The sequence below is a fragment of the Phacochoerus africanus genome, chromosome 12 (assembly GCF_016906955.1).
Source record: "Phacochoerus africanus isolate WHEZ1 chromosome 12, ROS_Pafr_v1, whole genome shotgun sequence".
Lineage (NCBI taxonomy): Eukaryota > Metazoa > Chordata > Mammalia > Artiodactyla > Suidae > Phacochoerus > Phacochoerus africanus.
Window position 1 is genome coordinate 57,595,247 of NC_062555.1, and position 15,132 is coordinate 57,610,378.

General features: G+C 45.4%; 1 protein-coding gene across 3 annotated transcripts in view; it reads left to right on the plus strand.

Annotated features, from left to right (window-relative positions):
* PIP4K2A (phosphatidylinositol-5-phosphate 4-kinase type 2 alpha) overlaps positions 1–15,132 on the plus strand; it is a 184,445-nt gene that overhangs the window by 56,541 nt on the left and 112,772 nt on the right. Inside the window, exon 1 of one of the 3 annotated variants that reach the window (XM_047755044.1) lies at positions 9,643–9,861. The exons of the other annotated variants lie outside the window; for them this stretch is intronic. Coding sequence (XP_047611000.1) covers positions 9,856–9,861 — 6 coding nt within the window. The 5' untranslated portion in view covers positions 9,643–9,855. Of the gene's footprint in view, positions 1–9,642; positions 9,862–15,132 lie in introns of those variants that run through there. 3 annotated transcript variants of the gene reach the window in all.

The window sequence follows — 15,132 nt, forward strand, 5'->3', positions numbered from 1 at the left end:
CGCTCTCGTAGTCTGCTCCCTCTTTCCTTTTTTTTTTTTGTCTTTTTGTCCCTTTTAGGGCTGTACCCATGGCATTTGGAGGTTCCCAGGCTAGGAGTCCACTTGGAGCTATAGCTGCCAGCCTACACCAGAGCCACAGCAACACAGGATCCAAGCCACATCTGCGACCTGCACCACAGCTCGTGGCAACGTCAGATCCTTAACCCACTGAGTGAGGCCAGGGATCGAACCCGAATCCTCCTGGATGCTAGTCGGGTTCATTAACCAATGAGCCACGACGGAAACTCCTCCCTCTTTCCTACTGATTCAAACCTGGATTCACATGGCCTCCTCTGAAGGTATCTTGATTGGTTCCACCTTGGAGACAGGGTACGGGGGTAGGAGGGTGTCCCTGATGACAGGGTTCCACGGCCCACTTCAGAACAGGTGACATTTCTAAGACAAGTTCTTGTGTATTAAAGGCATTCAAAGAGAGGTGTATAGCCTAACACACACAGGTCTGAATTAAAAACAAAATGAATTTTGGAGTTCTCGTGTGATGGGCCAAGGATCTGGTGGTGTCACAGCAGCAGCTCAGGTTGCTGCTGGGGCGTGGGTATGATCACTAGCCCTGGGAATTTCCACATGCCATGGGCATGGCAAAAAACAAAACAGCAAAAATACCAAGATGAATTTGGAGGATAAATATGGATCTTTTATAAGAAAACTCCATCTGATTCATTTTGTTTGTTTTTAGGATGTTTATTTTTTCATTACATTTGATTTAATCTGATTCATTTTGGATGCATGCAGATAACAAATGATTTTTTCATGTTGTGGTTTGCAACTGCAGGGATAAACAGTCTAAATCACTCAAGTCTTTAACAGTGTAGATTAACTGAGGTGGTGTCCAGATTCCATGACACATTATTTGCTTTAAAAAAAAAATCCGGACAATTTCCTTGACTTATAGAGGCTCTTAAGTATATTTAAGTATTTATTGTTGTCAGGAAATGAAGGATGTACAGAGTCTTAAAGAAAAGTGTAAGGCAACGCTCCATTTGAAATTAAGGTTAAGATTCTTGGAAATTGTTAACAAGATGAGTCAGGGTATAAATCTCCTTACCTTTCAGGAATAGGTCTTTTATGCATAATGAAACAGGCCTGTGCTTGGTGTGTGTTGAATCGGATCCTGTGAGTCATGAAGCATATAGCTCACCTAGATTCTTTCCTCTCATTTGCCTTCCCGCCTTCCCTTAAAAAAAAAAAAAAAAGAAAAAGAAAGAGGAGTTCCTGTTTTGGCGCCGCAGAAATGAATCCGACTAATATCCATAAGGATGTGAGTTCGATCCCTGACCTTGCTCATTGGCTTAGGGATCTGGCGTTGCCATGAACTGTGGTGTAGGTCACAGATGTGGCTCAGGTCCTTCACGGCTGTGGCTGTGGCCAGCAGCAGGAGCTCTGATTTGACTCACAGCCTGGTAACCTCCATATGCTGACAAAAAAAAAAAAAAAGAGAGAGAGAGAGAAAGAAAGAAAAGGAGTTTGCATCGTGGCGCATCGGAAACAAATCCGACTAGGAACCATGAGCTTGAAGATTCCATCCCTGGCCTCGCTCAGTGGGTTAAGGATCCGGCATTGCCGTGAGCTGTGGTGTAGGTTGCAGACGTGGTTTGGATCTGGCAGTACTGTGGCTGTGGCTGTGGCTGGTAGCAACAGCTCTGATTAGACCCCTAGCCTGGAACCGCCATATGCTGCAGGTGTGGCCCTAAAAAGACCAAGAAAAAGAAAAAAAGAAAATTCACTATTCAAGTGAACACTGATTATAGGTGCAGCATTGTAGCAAGGAGAGGATGCTGAGGATATGGGGGTAAGATGGAATTCATGCCTTCCTGGATCCCATAGTTTTGCATGGCAGACACTCGTGGAAAGCTTGCAGGGTGTGATGACGACAGGACATCTGTACCTTGCAGCTGGGAGGGACTGAGTTCTGCTTCAGGTGGGAGGGTGTGGGCTGGGAGGGAGGGTCCATTTCAGCTTCACCAGGTCACGACCATAGCCCTCTCCCCCTGAAAACGGCCTCTAGAAGACCTCCAGTGGATCAATGAGAACCCTCCGTCCAGTGTGTCCTTAGGGTAATTGAGTTATTTTGTGGCTCAGAAGTGCAGAGGAACACGTATTGTGAGTGCCTCGGGTGATGTATGCTTAGGAAAAGAAAAAGAAAAGGATTAAATGGTTCAAGCTAGATTTTCTCAAACCGAATTCAATTCTCAGAACCAGAAGCCAGGACGCGCACCCAGTCCAATCCAACCTCCGTGTGTGCTGAGGCCGGAGGGCTGGTGGTGTGTCTGGCCCGAGGGAAGCCAGGGCCAGCTCCTGATCTCTGAGGTTCTTTCTGGTTGGGGCACATTCCTCAGCGCTGAGCTGCCCCAGGCAGCCCCTAGGAGCCTGGAGAGCCTCTCTGGGTCCTTTTATCAAAAGGACCTGGGTTTTGCGGTGGGATGAAATGTGACCTTGTGATCTTGGGCCAGTTATTTAACTGCTCTGAACTGGGTTCCCTCTCCTTAAAATGCAGATTAAAAATTCATATCTAATGGAATTGTTCTGCAGACCTTATGAGATAATATATGTAAAATGCCTCAGATATTACTGGGTTTAGGATAGCGGCTTAGAGTTAATTAAAAAGAAGGACATCCTCATTCGCATTCCTGTGGGATCTTTCGCTACATAGCAACTATATAATCCCCTTGGGTTGGGGAGATAGAGGAGATTTGGTAAAAATCTAGTGAAAGAAGCTTCTTGTTTTTTTGAGGCTTTTTTTTTCTTTTTTTTTAACCAGATAGGTATGGAATTTCTTCTAATTGTGATTCTTGAATTTGAGTTATTTTCTCTGTCTCACTGTATTTTGACCTTTTTGTACCTTAAACCGATTATCCTTCTCAGTTTTTCTTCCCAATATATTTGCATCAAAGCAACATAAATTTTTTAAAAGTTCTCAGATTCCTGTATGTATGTAAAACATTAATGTACCGTGACTAATTTCTCCACCTGGGCATGTACTTCAAGTGTTAAAATGGTATGATGTTGCATCGTGTTTCAATTCTTTCCAGGAAGAAAAAAAATCTTTTCATTGCAGTTTATGTCACATTCAACACTTGGAGTCATTTTTTAGAACCGTTGCATTTTCTAATTGGCAGTATTTTTCTAAAATGATTTATATCATGGCGTGACATTTTGTTGCCACATGTTCAACTTAGAGCAAACCCTTGCAAGTCTAGTTCTGAGAAGATCAACAAAAATTTATAGAAAACGATTTCCCCTCTGGGTGAGTCGAGTAGTTTTGCAATCTATTCATAGCTGATTACTTAGGAAAAATGACCCGTTTCTTTTCCTGTCTGTCCTTTGGGTGCCACATGTTTCTGTTATCATGACCTCATTATGGTTTGTAAACCCCAAAATGGGTTGGTCCCTTTTGTAAGACCTGTTGAAAATGATTTCACAATAGTGCTAGCTTATACCTCTCCCCCCTCGCCCCCCAAAAAGATGCTGGATCTGAAATTTAGCATGATTGTACCCATTTAAAAAGTCATAGTAAAAAAATAAAATAGCAGTTATCGTAATAATAAAAAATTCCCATCTTCCCTCTCCCATCTCATGCCTGAACTTTAAGCTTTGCAGGTGGCCAGGCCCGCAATACTGTATGCCTTTCAAAGAGTCAGGTGGATAGAGAAAATCTTACCAAAATTCAAGCAGTATCATCAGATCTCATTGTCCTTGGTGGGCATATTGTTTGAGAAGACATTTTAATTAAGAGCAAAGAGCAAGTTTAAGCAAAGATTAAGTTCTAGAGCCCTGCTCTGCAACCTTGGGCCCATACTGACCCATGTTGCATTGTCCACATAAAAACTTAAGAGGGAATAGACCTGTGACGTTGTCTTGCCACAACTAAAAAAGAAGAAATACGCAATGTTGAGTGCTATGGAATCTAAATTAGTTTTAGGTTTTTTTTGTTTTTTTTGTTTTTTTCTTTTCTAATTGTTTTTGTAAAAATAGTCTTCCAGGGACACGGTTCTGTTCTTTTGCTCTATAGTGTAGAGAGATTAAAAACATCCTTTTGGAATCCTTCAGGTGAAGACAGAAATCTGAAATTGCCCTGGGAGGAATTGTTAGAGCCCCATGAAAGTAAAAAAAGGAAGGTAAGAAGTTCCTTGAAAAGGCCAGTATTAGTCCCTTGAAATGTGGAGCTTTGACAGAAAGACCAGAGCTTCGTTCCTAAAACTCACTCACTGATCTAAAGTGGTTGGCGGTTGTGCCCACCTGTTCTTCCTGGCTGTCCGAGGGCTGGGCAGAGGGTGGGCAGCACAGCTTTCCCAGCGGCATTGTCTCCACCACTGGCGGTAATGGGGTCAGGACCTTTAGGAGAGGATCTTATTCCATTTGGAAGCCTGAGTTCTGAGGTATAACGTACAGATGTTTGATGTTTGATGCGTCTGTCACGGTATTAGGTGCTGGGACCAAAACAGAGCAAAATAAAACACTGCCCTGGACCCAACGTGTGCATTAGACATTGAACACTGTTCTTGGTATTGTTGGGCACCAGAGGACACTTAAATCTGGCTCAGGGAATTTAAAATCCAATTGGTAAATGATTTAGGACTCTATTTAAAATTGGTTTTGGGAGTTCCCATTGTGGCTCAGTAGGTTAAGAACATGACTAGTATCCATGAGGATGCAGGTTCGATCCCAGGCCTAGCTCAGTGGGTTAAGGATCCAGTGTTGCTGTGAGCTGTGGTGTAGGCAGCTGCAGCTCTGATTCACCCCTAGCCTGTCAACTTCCATATGCTTCAGATGTGGCCCTAAAGAAGCAAGCAAACAAACAAAAACATATGGATGCAAAAAATAAAACTGGTTTGAATAACTCAAGCTGGCTTGATCAAGAAGGGAACTTACTGACCCAAATACACAAAGTCCAAGTGTCATTTGGCCCAGAGGCCTGGCGAGTTGACCACTCCCTGCTACTTTTGTCTCAGTGCCACTTGCTCAGTGTTTATCTTCACCCTCGTGGTGGCAAGATGGCTTTGATCACCCCAGCTCTACATTTTTTCATCATTGAGTCCAGCAGGAGAGTGTCTCTTGCCCTAATAAAAGTTCAAAGAGGAGTCCCCGCTGTGGTGCAGTGAGTTAAGAATCCGACTGCAGTGGCTCAGGTCTCTGCAGAGATGCTGGTCCCATTCCTGGCCTGGCGCGGTGGGTTAAAGGATCTGGCATTGCCACAGTGGATCTCTGGCCTAGGAACTTCCCTATGCCGCGGGTTAAAAAAAAAAAAAAGGTTGAATAAGAGTCTTGGGCCTGACTGTCACTGATTTAGGCTGGGTTTTGTGTCTGTTCCTGGGGGTTCACATGTTCCACTTCTGGGGCAGGGCTGGGAATCAGAGAGGGACTGGTTGTCCCCAGGTAAGGACATGGGACACCAATACCAGAAGGAGTGGCAAGAACAGCAGGTGTCCAGCACAGGAAGGCAGGACTAATCCAAGAAGGAAAAAAATAACATGACATTAAAGAGCTATGTGGTGATCATATAATTATTTCATTCAGTGTGCTCTAGGGGTTGAGAGTAGTGTCTAAGTGAGGCTGGAGTGATGAGGCATTAAAGCTTCATAGAGCAGATGCACATGAACTTGGTCTTTAAGGATGGGTAAGATTTTGTTTTTTGGTTGGTTTTTTCTTTTTTTTTTCTTGGCTGCACTGACAGCTTGTGCAAGTTCCCAGGTCAGGCATCGAACCTGTGCCACATCTGTGGCAATGCTGGATCCTTAACCCGCTGCACCACCCCAGAACTTGCCTGGATAGGTAGGGTTCTTGATTTGACCCTCCCAAGATGCTGATGAGGCTGATGGCAGTGGAGAATTGTTGGTGTCTGTTCCTTTGCGAGTCTCCAGGGGGCCGATGCCCTTAGCCTGATAAAGGAACCTAGAAACTATAAACTTTCCCCTGAGCAAATCATGGGTGTGATGAAATACAGAAGTCAACAATACTTTTTTTAAGAAAAGGAAAGGAATTATGGTTCAGATGTATGTTAGAATATTGTCTAGCCATTTAGTCATGTTCACTTTTCAATGAACAGTTACTGATCCCCTTCTCACCGATGAATTTTTAATTCAGAAATAGTAGGCTGCAGCATGGTTTACTGCATAGGCTCAGCCACCTGCAAACAACTTTGAGCCTAAAAAGCCTAGAAGGAACTCCATCAAAATGATGTGTGGTGGCCTCTGTTCTTGAGACTAACCTGTGTTTTCAAAACAAATAAAACAGACCACACAGCTGTGAGCTGGTTCAATCAAGAGATGGCTTCTGAGGGAGTTCCCGCCGTGGCTCAGTGAAAACGAACCTGACTTGCATCTGTGAGGACATGGGTTCGATCCCTGGCCTCGCTCAGTGGGTTAAGGATCTGTCATTGCTGTGAGCTGTGGTGTAGGTCGCAGACGTGGCTCGGACCTGGCTTTGCTGTGGCTGTGGTGAGCCAACTCCATTTCAACCCCTAGCCTGGGAACCTCCATATGCCAGCCCTAAAAAGACAAAAAAAGAGAGAGAGAGATGGCATCTGAAATACAGGGCACCAGACTTCTGCAGAGGCAGAGCGGGAACCTCCATGGTTCTGAAGGTCAAGGCAGCCGTCACAGATAGGCCTTCCATTCCTGCAAAGAGCTCCAGCCCTGCAGACTCTGTTCACACGTGCAGATACTGCCAGACACAGTGAGAGCAGAACTTCCCACAATGCCTGTCCCATTGTTTTAAGAACTCTTTCCCAAAGTTCCTGTTGTGGCTCAGCAGGTTAAGAACCCGACTGGTATCCTTAAGGATGCGGCTTCGATCCTTGGCCTCACTTAGTGGGTTAAGGATCTGGTGTTGCCGGAAGCCTCGGCCTCGGTGGCAGATGCTGCTCGACTTTGACCTCTAGCCTATCCTGCAGGTGTGGCCCTAAAAAGAAAAGTGAAAAAAAAAAAAGAAAGAAAACCTCTTTCCCAAGAAGTTCAAGGAACTCTGCCTCCTCCGTGTTGGGTGTAATTACTTTTCCACCTAGTGGTACCTCCATCAGCTTGCGTTGCATGAGCCTCGCCTCCTCCCTCTCAGTTTGAGACTCTTACCTGCAGCCACTCATTTCCCTCCCCTGCCTTTGCCTCAGCGAGGCTCCAGAGCCATTCTTCCAGAGCCTTCCCCTTGGGTTTTCATTTGAAGGTTCACAGGCACTACCTCTCCTAGTTTTCAAAGCGGTCTCACCTGTCTCATCGGCTACCTTGTGTTAGAGCTGGGCGATATGCTGAGCCCTGTTTCCAAGTGTGAGGAGAGGGCTGAGGGGTTTTCACTCACCTGAAATTATACAACCAGGTCTTATGGCTCCAGATCAGTTTTACTTTCTGTGCCACTGGGTTGCTTCCAACTCTGGGGCACGCTTGGGTCTACCCAGCAGAAGGACCAGATCCTATGCTGGGAATAACATGTTGCATCTCTTTATAATTTAACCTTTCTTTGAAGGCTTTACTTCTTAGCGACAACTAAACCAGTTCTGCTCAGTCCATTGAATTACCTTCCCTCTCACCCTCTTTTAAAGTCTGAAACCTTAGCCCCGGCCCAAAACACCTTCCACAGGTGTCATTGTTAATAGAAGTCTCTGATTCGTGCTTTTTAATACCTTGTGATTGGAAAATTGTCCATGCGAAGGATCTGTTTCTCCATTTTCTTTTTCTTCTCCTCACACTGTCAATGCTTAGAAGGTGAGAGCTGTGTTTCCCATTTCCTTAACACTTGTTTCTCCTAGGGGAAAGTTCAAGAAGTGCTGAGTGACCGACTGACTTTGAGGAAATAAAATAATTTCCATCCTTCAGGAATGGTTTTCAGGGCATCTCTGGGAGTAATTACGAGATTACATTTTCCTGGAAAATTTCCTGAAACCTCTGTTTTCCAAAATTAAATTGGAAGTAGGAATGGCCGTGGGCCTCTGTGCCCAGCAGAAAGTCATTGGTTCTTCCAGAACCTCCAGCCGGGGGTACTTCCTTTCTTGCACGTCATTAAATTTCTGCCCCGTGACAAGCAGGGACACTGATGCACTCAGCCAAAGGCCACCCTTTGCCAAACGTGCGGTCGCTTCAGAGGCTACCTCTGTCTCACCTTGGCATTAGCACTGACCTCCACTGACCTGCAGCTCCTCAGACGTCACCAGTCTTCTTAGCTCGGGGGTGTTGCTGATGTTTGTCAGACCAACTCCGGGAACCTCAGAGCAACACCTCAGAACAGGATTGCCTTGCCGTCCAGAGGCGTCTCTGCAGGTTTACTCCCGGCCGTTCTGTACCCACCACAACAGAAGCTGCGGATGGGCAAAAACTGGCTTCCCCTTTCCTGCCTGTCCGGGCAGTGTGGTGACTCTGCTGAACGGAGCCATTAAGAAAAGGTGCAGGTGGAGGATCGAACTTACAGCCTGTTGGTGCTGACACCTCACTTCCCTGGCTGGCTGTGCAGAGAAGATAAAAAGATTTAGAAGTTGGAGAGTTGGTTTTCTTCCTCAGCCTGGCTCAGGGGCCCTCTTGTGACTTGGGGGCCTGGGCGGGGGATGGGGGGGGGAGCTGGAGGGGGCAGGGGGGAGATCGTGGGAGGAAGTGGCTTTGCGTCGAGGACCGAATCTGCCTGCCTGCCGTTGCTTCCTTCCCTCCCACGCTCCAGCCCCCCCCCCCACATCTGAGGCCAGTGGGCGGCCCCTCCTCCTTTTCTATACATTCTGCCTTATTTGTTCCTCATATTTTCCTTCTGAATTGTCCGCGGTGGCCCTGAACTTCACTTGAAACCAGTCTGACTCATACGCCTAGGGGTGGCCCTTTCTTACAGACATTTTAAAGCAGCATTGAGGTAGAGCAAGAAGCAGCATTTTCCATTGAGAATTATTTGTATATTGTTTGTTGAGCCAAATGTCTTTTTCTGTTTCCATCTGTTGCACATGTTAAACATAAGCTGAGCTCTAAGACTGAACTGATCACACACTGATAGATGTTTTTGATTTTGAGTTTTAAGGCCTCATTGACTGTCTTAAAAGCCAGTGTTAATCTTCCACACATAAAATAAATAGGCTTGATGACTTTTATCACAGGTATTTAAATTTTCTGATTTTAATTATTTCTTCCGGGAACTGTAACCGCAGTGTTGTTACATCACTCTGAAGACCTTGCTTTGCAAAGGGAGTCACCCCATAAAATACCACAGTCCAGTGGCCTATAAGACAGCTGCTAAAGTGAACAGTTAAAAATTGTCATGGGTCAGAGTTCCCGTTGTGGCACAGCAGAAACGGATCCGACTAGGAACCGTGAAGTTGTGGGTTCGATCCCTGGCCTCGCTCAGTGGGTGAAGGATCTGGCTTTGCCATGAGCTTTGGTGTTGGTCACAGATACGGCTGGGCTCTGGTGTTGCTGTGGCTGTGATGTAGGTGCTGGCAGCTACAGCTCTGGTTGGACCCCTAACCGGGGAACGTCCATATGCCGCGGGTGCGGCCCTCAAAAAAAAAATTAAAAAAATGGTCATGGGTGTGGATTTTAAATTTGGTCATGAATATCAAGCAGTCACTCAACAAGTGGAGCTCTGTCTGAGCGTTCACCTAGAAAAACCGGAAGTTACTGCCGCTGATACAGATAACAAGGAATCAAATAGATCAGTGGGTATTAACAGTGGCTTGAAGAATCTTTGCAAAGGCAGAAGCGGCAGCTCAAGGTTGAGCTGGAGAGGTTGGGATTGTGGTTGCATACCCAGATGGCTACCGTCAAGAAAGGCTGAGCAACGTGCTTTTGTAGCCCCAGGCTCGGGCCGTGCAGGAAGGCAGGCAAGGAGGAAGCTCGAATGGTGGTGAGTGCGGCTGCTCTGAGGAGCTTGAACCTGAGCCAGCTCCAGGGTGGCACTGAACTTAGAGTCCTGGTCTGCTCTCCTGGGGAGACAGACACTAAACACACCACACAGACAGCCATGGTGACAGTCACGAGGAGGCCGAAAAGGGCCTGCACAGGATGCTTGGAAGTAACTTAATAATAGTGGGGCTTAATCTGGACTGGAGATGGGGGTGGGGTGCGGGTCAAGGAAGGTGCCTTTAAGCCTTAAAGGTGGGGGTGAGTTTGCCAGGTGAAGCAGGAAGTGGGGTGAGTAAGAGAATTCTGGGCAGAGGAAGTGAGGCCTGGGGCTCAGTGGAAGGAGGAGAGAAGGCCAGGTGGGGTGTGAAAGGTGACAGGGCTGCAGAGTTGCGTAGGGTCCTATCAGGCAAGGCTTTGAGGTCCCAAGAAAGATTGTTGCCTAAAAGCAACAGGGAGTCATCTTTTGAGTCTGAGAGCGATCGCAGATGAGTGGTTTTAAATGATCCCAGCAGAGACCAGTTGGGAGGCTGGTGTGGTAGACAGGCCGGGGGGTGGGAGGGGGTTGAGTTTGGGGTGGCGGCCGTGGAGATGGAGAGGTATAAATCTGGATGCTCTTTAGGAGCTCAGAGGACTCGGAGAGTGTCTGAGTGTTGGGAATAAGAGTGAAAGAAATGTTGAGTATAAAGCAGCCTGGAGTTCCCGCTGTGGTGCAGTGGGTTAGTGACTGGCTTGTCTCTCTGTCGCCCCAGGTTTGATCCAAGGCCGAGCACAGAAGGTTAAGGATCTGGCATTGCCACAGCTGTAGTGTTAGGCTACACCACAGTCCATCTCTGGCCTTGGAACTTCTTGTGCCATGGTGTGGCCTAAAAAGAAAAGAAAAGAAAGCTGCCCGGGTTCTGGCATCATGAACTGGGGCATGAGTGCTCTTGAGCGTCTCCGTGGAGCTGGCAGAAAAGCCTTTGGAGGAGTTCCCACTGTGGCTCAGCAGTAACGAATCTGGCTAATATCTATGAGGATGCAGGTTCGATCCCTGGCCCCTCTCAGTGAGTTAAGGATCTGGCATTGCTGTGAGCTGCAGTGTAGGTCACAGACAGGGCTCTGATCTGGCATTGGTGTGGCTGTGGCGTAGGCCATCAGCTGCAAGCTCTGATTAGACCCCTGGCCTGGGAACTTAGATATGCCACAGATTCAGCCCAAAAACCAAAAAAAAAAAAAAAAGTTTAGTGGGGAATATCTTTTTTTTTAGCTTTTTAAAAATTGTAGTTAATTTACAATATTGTGCCAATTTCTGCTGCACAGCAAAGTGACCTGGTCATACATTTACACATATACTCATACATACATAGGTATGACTGGGTCACTTTATATATATATATATTCTCTTTCTTATATTTTCTTCCATCGTGTTTTATCCCAAGAGACTGGATGTAGTTAACTGTGCTATACAGTAGGACTTCATTGCTTTATCCATTCTAAATAGCGGGGAATATATATTTGAAAATAGACCACTTCTAAAAACTGTAGTTCTGCTAGCAGCTAAACCGTGCCTAGAAAAGTTCATTTAAAATAATGAATGCATTTGTCACGTTAACTGTCATGGCATACCGTGAGTGAAACGTGAATGAGAGACTACTTTTGAGACCAGAAATCCAGATTATTCACAGAATCCAGGTTTGATATGGCCTCACATTGGTGGAGCACTGTTTTAGTGGACCCTGATGTTTCTCAGTGAAGTATGTAGAGCAGAGCCTGTTTCCATTTTGTAGCTGAGAAAACTGAGGCTATCAAAAGAGTAACTGACCTGACAGCCAAACATAGCCACTAATAAATTCCTCCCATGGATTAGTAGGTTGGCATCTGTTACCTGAGAAGTCCCCAAGGGATGGGAAACTGAGACTGGGGGTGTCCTGTCAGTTTCCTGCAGCTAACACAGGGGACCTTTTGTGACCAGATGGGAGAGAAGGGTGTTAGGAATGACCAGTGACCGTAAGGGAAACACAGGAAAGAAGTGGCTGGTGGCAGCTTCCTGAAGAATAAATCTACGTAAGCATATTGTCCAGGGCCAGCCCTCCCTGCTGCACTGCAGGAGGCACCAAGGGGTCAGCTTTTGTCCCTCCTGCGGAGTCAATCCCCTGTTCCCTTGAGTAGCCATGGACCCCAGAGCTACACTTGGTACCAGAAGCAACATGGTATTTGTGTAGAAAAGAAGTGGCAATTTGACATGTATTTTGGGTCAGAATCTTGTCTCACATTCAGCATTGTCACGCTGCCCCTTTTTATGGGGAACATGAATCCTTCGATGGCCAAGTTAATATTTTCAAAATACGAACCTAACAAAGGAACTTTCTTTGACTTGAAAAATTAGAGTCAAAGGCGAAAAAAAAGCTTAGAGACAGCACAGTCGTCTGATAGTCAGTGGAATACGGGAAAATGTTAAATTATTCATAAGTTGCTTGATAATTGGTGAATAAATGCATGATGGAATGTTTCGAATTTGGCAAAGCCTTCTAGAGAATCCATTAAACAAATGCATGCATGCTCCGTCTCACATTTGCAAGAATTTCTGGAAAATTTTTCTGAAAAATTGAATGACATATTGCCAAACCCCAATTAGCACTATGAATGAAAAATAACCCAGTGCCTGTGTTAGTTTTTTTGTTTTGTTTGTTTGTTTGTTTGTTTTAATATCAGGGCTTTCTGACTTGTAAAAATGAGATCTTTGAGGGAAGTTACATGATTAGCTCTTGATGGTAAGGTATTGCTACAAGAGGGTGCTTATTTATCCCAAGCAAATGTCTCTGGGCCACGTTCTCATGATCAGAAACATCTCTCTGCTTTCTTATTTCAGGAATGTTTATCCCCAGCACTTATTGGCCAAATTGATCTCTCAAAGACCTTGTGGTCTGGCAAAGGCACTTCTTGCTAGTTAGAGCAACGAAATACTTGGAGTATGTTTTAAATAGTTGCATTCAATTATATTTGTTGCCTTGAAGCCTGGGGAGAAAACCCACCTGTTTCCAGACCACAAAGAGCAAGGTTTGGGGGTTTGTTTGTTTTGTTAATGTTTGATTGTGGTTAATCGGCTTTCTGTTCTTCCTGGAGATAAACTGCATTTAAAAAAAAAAAAAGTTAGTGTTTCAGGCTCCCCCTCCCATAAAATCAGAGAGGTGTATGAAATGACAGGAAAGAGTCAAACTCCAATTATTAAGTGTTTTTCAGTCTGAGGAAAATCCTTAGAAGAGGCAGAGAGGTCATTGTCTGGAACAAGTGGTTAGAGATTTTCAAAGATATTCATAAAAATCTGAACAAGAGGAATAATGGAAAGAAGCTGTTCTCTGGAAGAAATTTCCTTGACTGCTTTTCTGCTTCTTTGATACAGTAAGAACCAGTTAATGTTGGGTAACAGAATATTCACAGAATGACTGCATTATGCAGATTTGTCTCTTTATTTCAATGAGTGGTAAGTTCTGTTTTGGTTTTTTTTGGTCTGAATTTTCTATACATAGTATCGCTCATTATTTGGTCCTTTTTTTTTTTTTCTTTTCTTTTCTCTTTTTTCTTCTTCGTATAGTTTGAGGTGCAACCTTTGCAGAAACAGTGCAAGAAAACTATATGTATGAACACACCGAATGATGGCCTGGAACAGAGTCTGCAGAGGCTCAGTGCCTGGAAGGAAGATCAGTTAGAATGGAATATCCCAGGCTGGCTTAGAGGGGAAAGAGATCGAATTTGAAGGACTGGGGGGAGTTTTTAGATAAGCCTGGTTCACCAGGAGTGAAATATGGCTGAGATGTTCTCCTTGATATTTTATTTTTGTCTTCTAAATGCTTTTCTTGGAACCTAATTCCTTTCACACATTGTTTTCGTTTTGTTGTTCTCAGCCCTCTGCTTCCAGGGCTAGGACTCAAGTCTCCTGTTCCTCACTGGAGATTTTATTGCCTGCAATCCCAGAGGGTCACTTTGCATATACTCGTTGTCAGTAGCATGTTTTCATTGGGTTATTTACTGTGGCTTCGTCTCCCTGCTTCCCCAATGGACCCACTGCTTAGTCTCCACAACCCCCTCCTCTGTGACCTTTGGGGGCCGTTCCCTTGTTACTTAGACACAGATGCGAGGGCTGGTTGTGGGAAGAAACATTCCCTGTCAACCGTCCCACCAGTCGATGGGTTTTTTTTTTCCCTTGTAGTTGAAGACACTGAATTCTTGTCATTTTTTTACCCCTGTGTTATTATCTTTCACGTTGCATAGATCAGATGGGTCTTGGATGGGGTTTAGGATCCCTCAACCATCAAACTGCTGGCGTCTGTGTTTATCCCATTGCTCCTTTCATATGCTTATCTGTCCCTGCCTCTTCGTCGCAAACCCTTTCACAAAATAATGACGCATCTACTTTATGACAAAGCAGGAAAACAGACACACACACACGGTATTTAGTCACCAAATTATCTAGAAAGACTTAGACTATGACTCTCCCTCCCTGTGAGTGTTTCCCAAGGGCAAACACACAGGCATGCTCTTAACACGCTGCCTGGAGCTCAGCAAGAGTCAGGAGGATAGAAGTTAGGAAGTCTTGTCGTTTTTCATCTCCTGCTACCAAAAAGCCTCTTTGAGAAAGTGGCTTTCCATCCCGGTTTGAAAAAAAAAGAAACTTCAGAGTCAACAAGGTTGTTTATTTACTTAAGGGAGAGAAAACATCTCTGGGTCCGTGGAGCTGATAGCCTAGTCACCTTTGATCCTGGTGTGGTCCCCCCCCCCCCCCGCCCCCACCCCACGGCGGATTCTTTTTTGTGAGGAGACTCAGTCTACCTACAAGGAAGGCAGTAATTAAAGAAAAGAATATATCATCTGGAGAATGATCTGGGTAGATAATCGTCACCGTTCTTCCGAGCGCGGGTTTAACGCTTCAGGTCAGCTCTGACTCTGCAGGTGGGGGTTAAAGAGCAGCCTCCTGCAGATGCCTCCCGGGAGATGCCCTTGGCTCCACCCCCCTTGTGGTCTGGTTCAAAAGAGGAGGAAAACGTGTCCCTCGGAGTTAGAAACCCCGCACGGAGACTGCAGGTTTTGCTCTGATAAACAGATGGCATCCCCAACAATTATTCTCAGCAGAAGTAAGGGTGGTCTTGATAGTTTGCCATCCAAACGGATCTGCTTCCTGCGTCTCAGAGCCCAAGGCTGTTTGTAAGAAAAATGTGTGTGTTTAAAACCCCCACCTAATAGATGAGCACAAAGTACCTAGAAGCAAAATGCAAGTTCTTTTGTATGAGATGGAAGA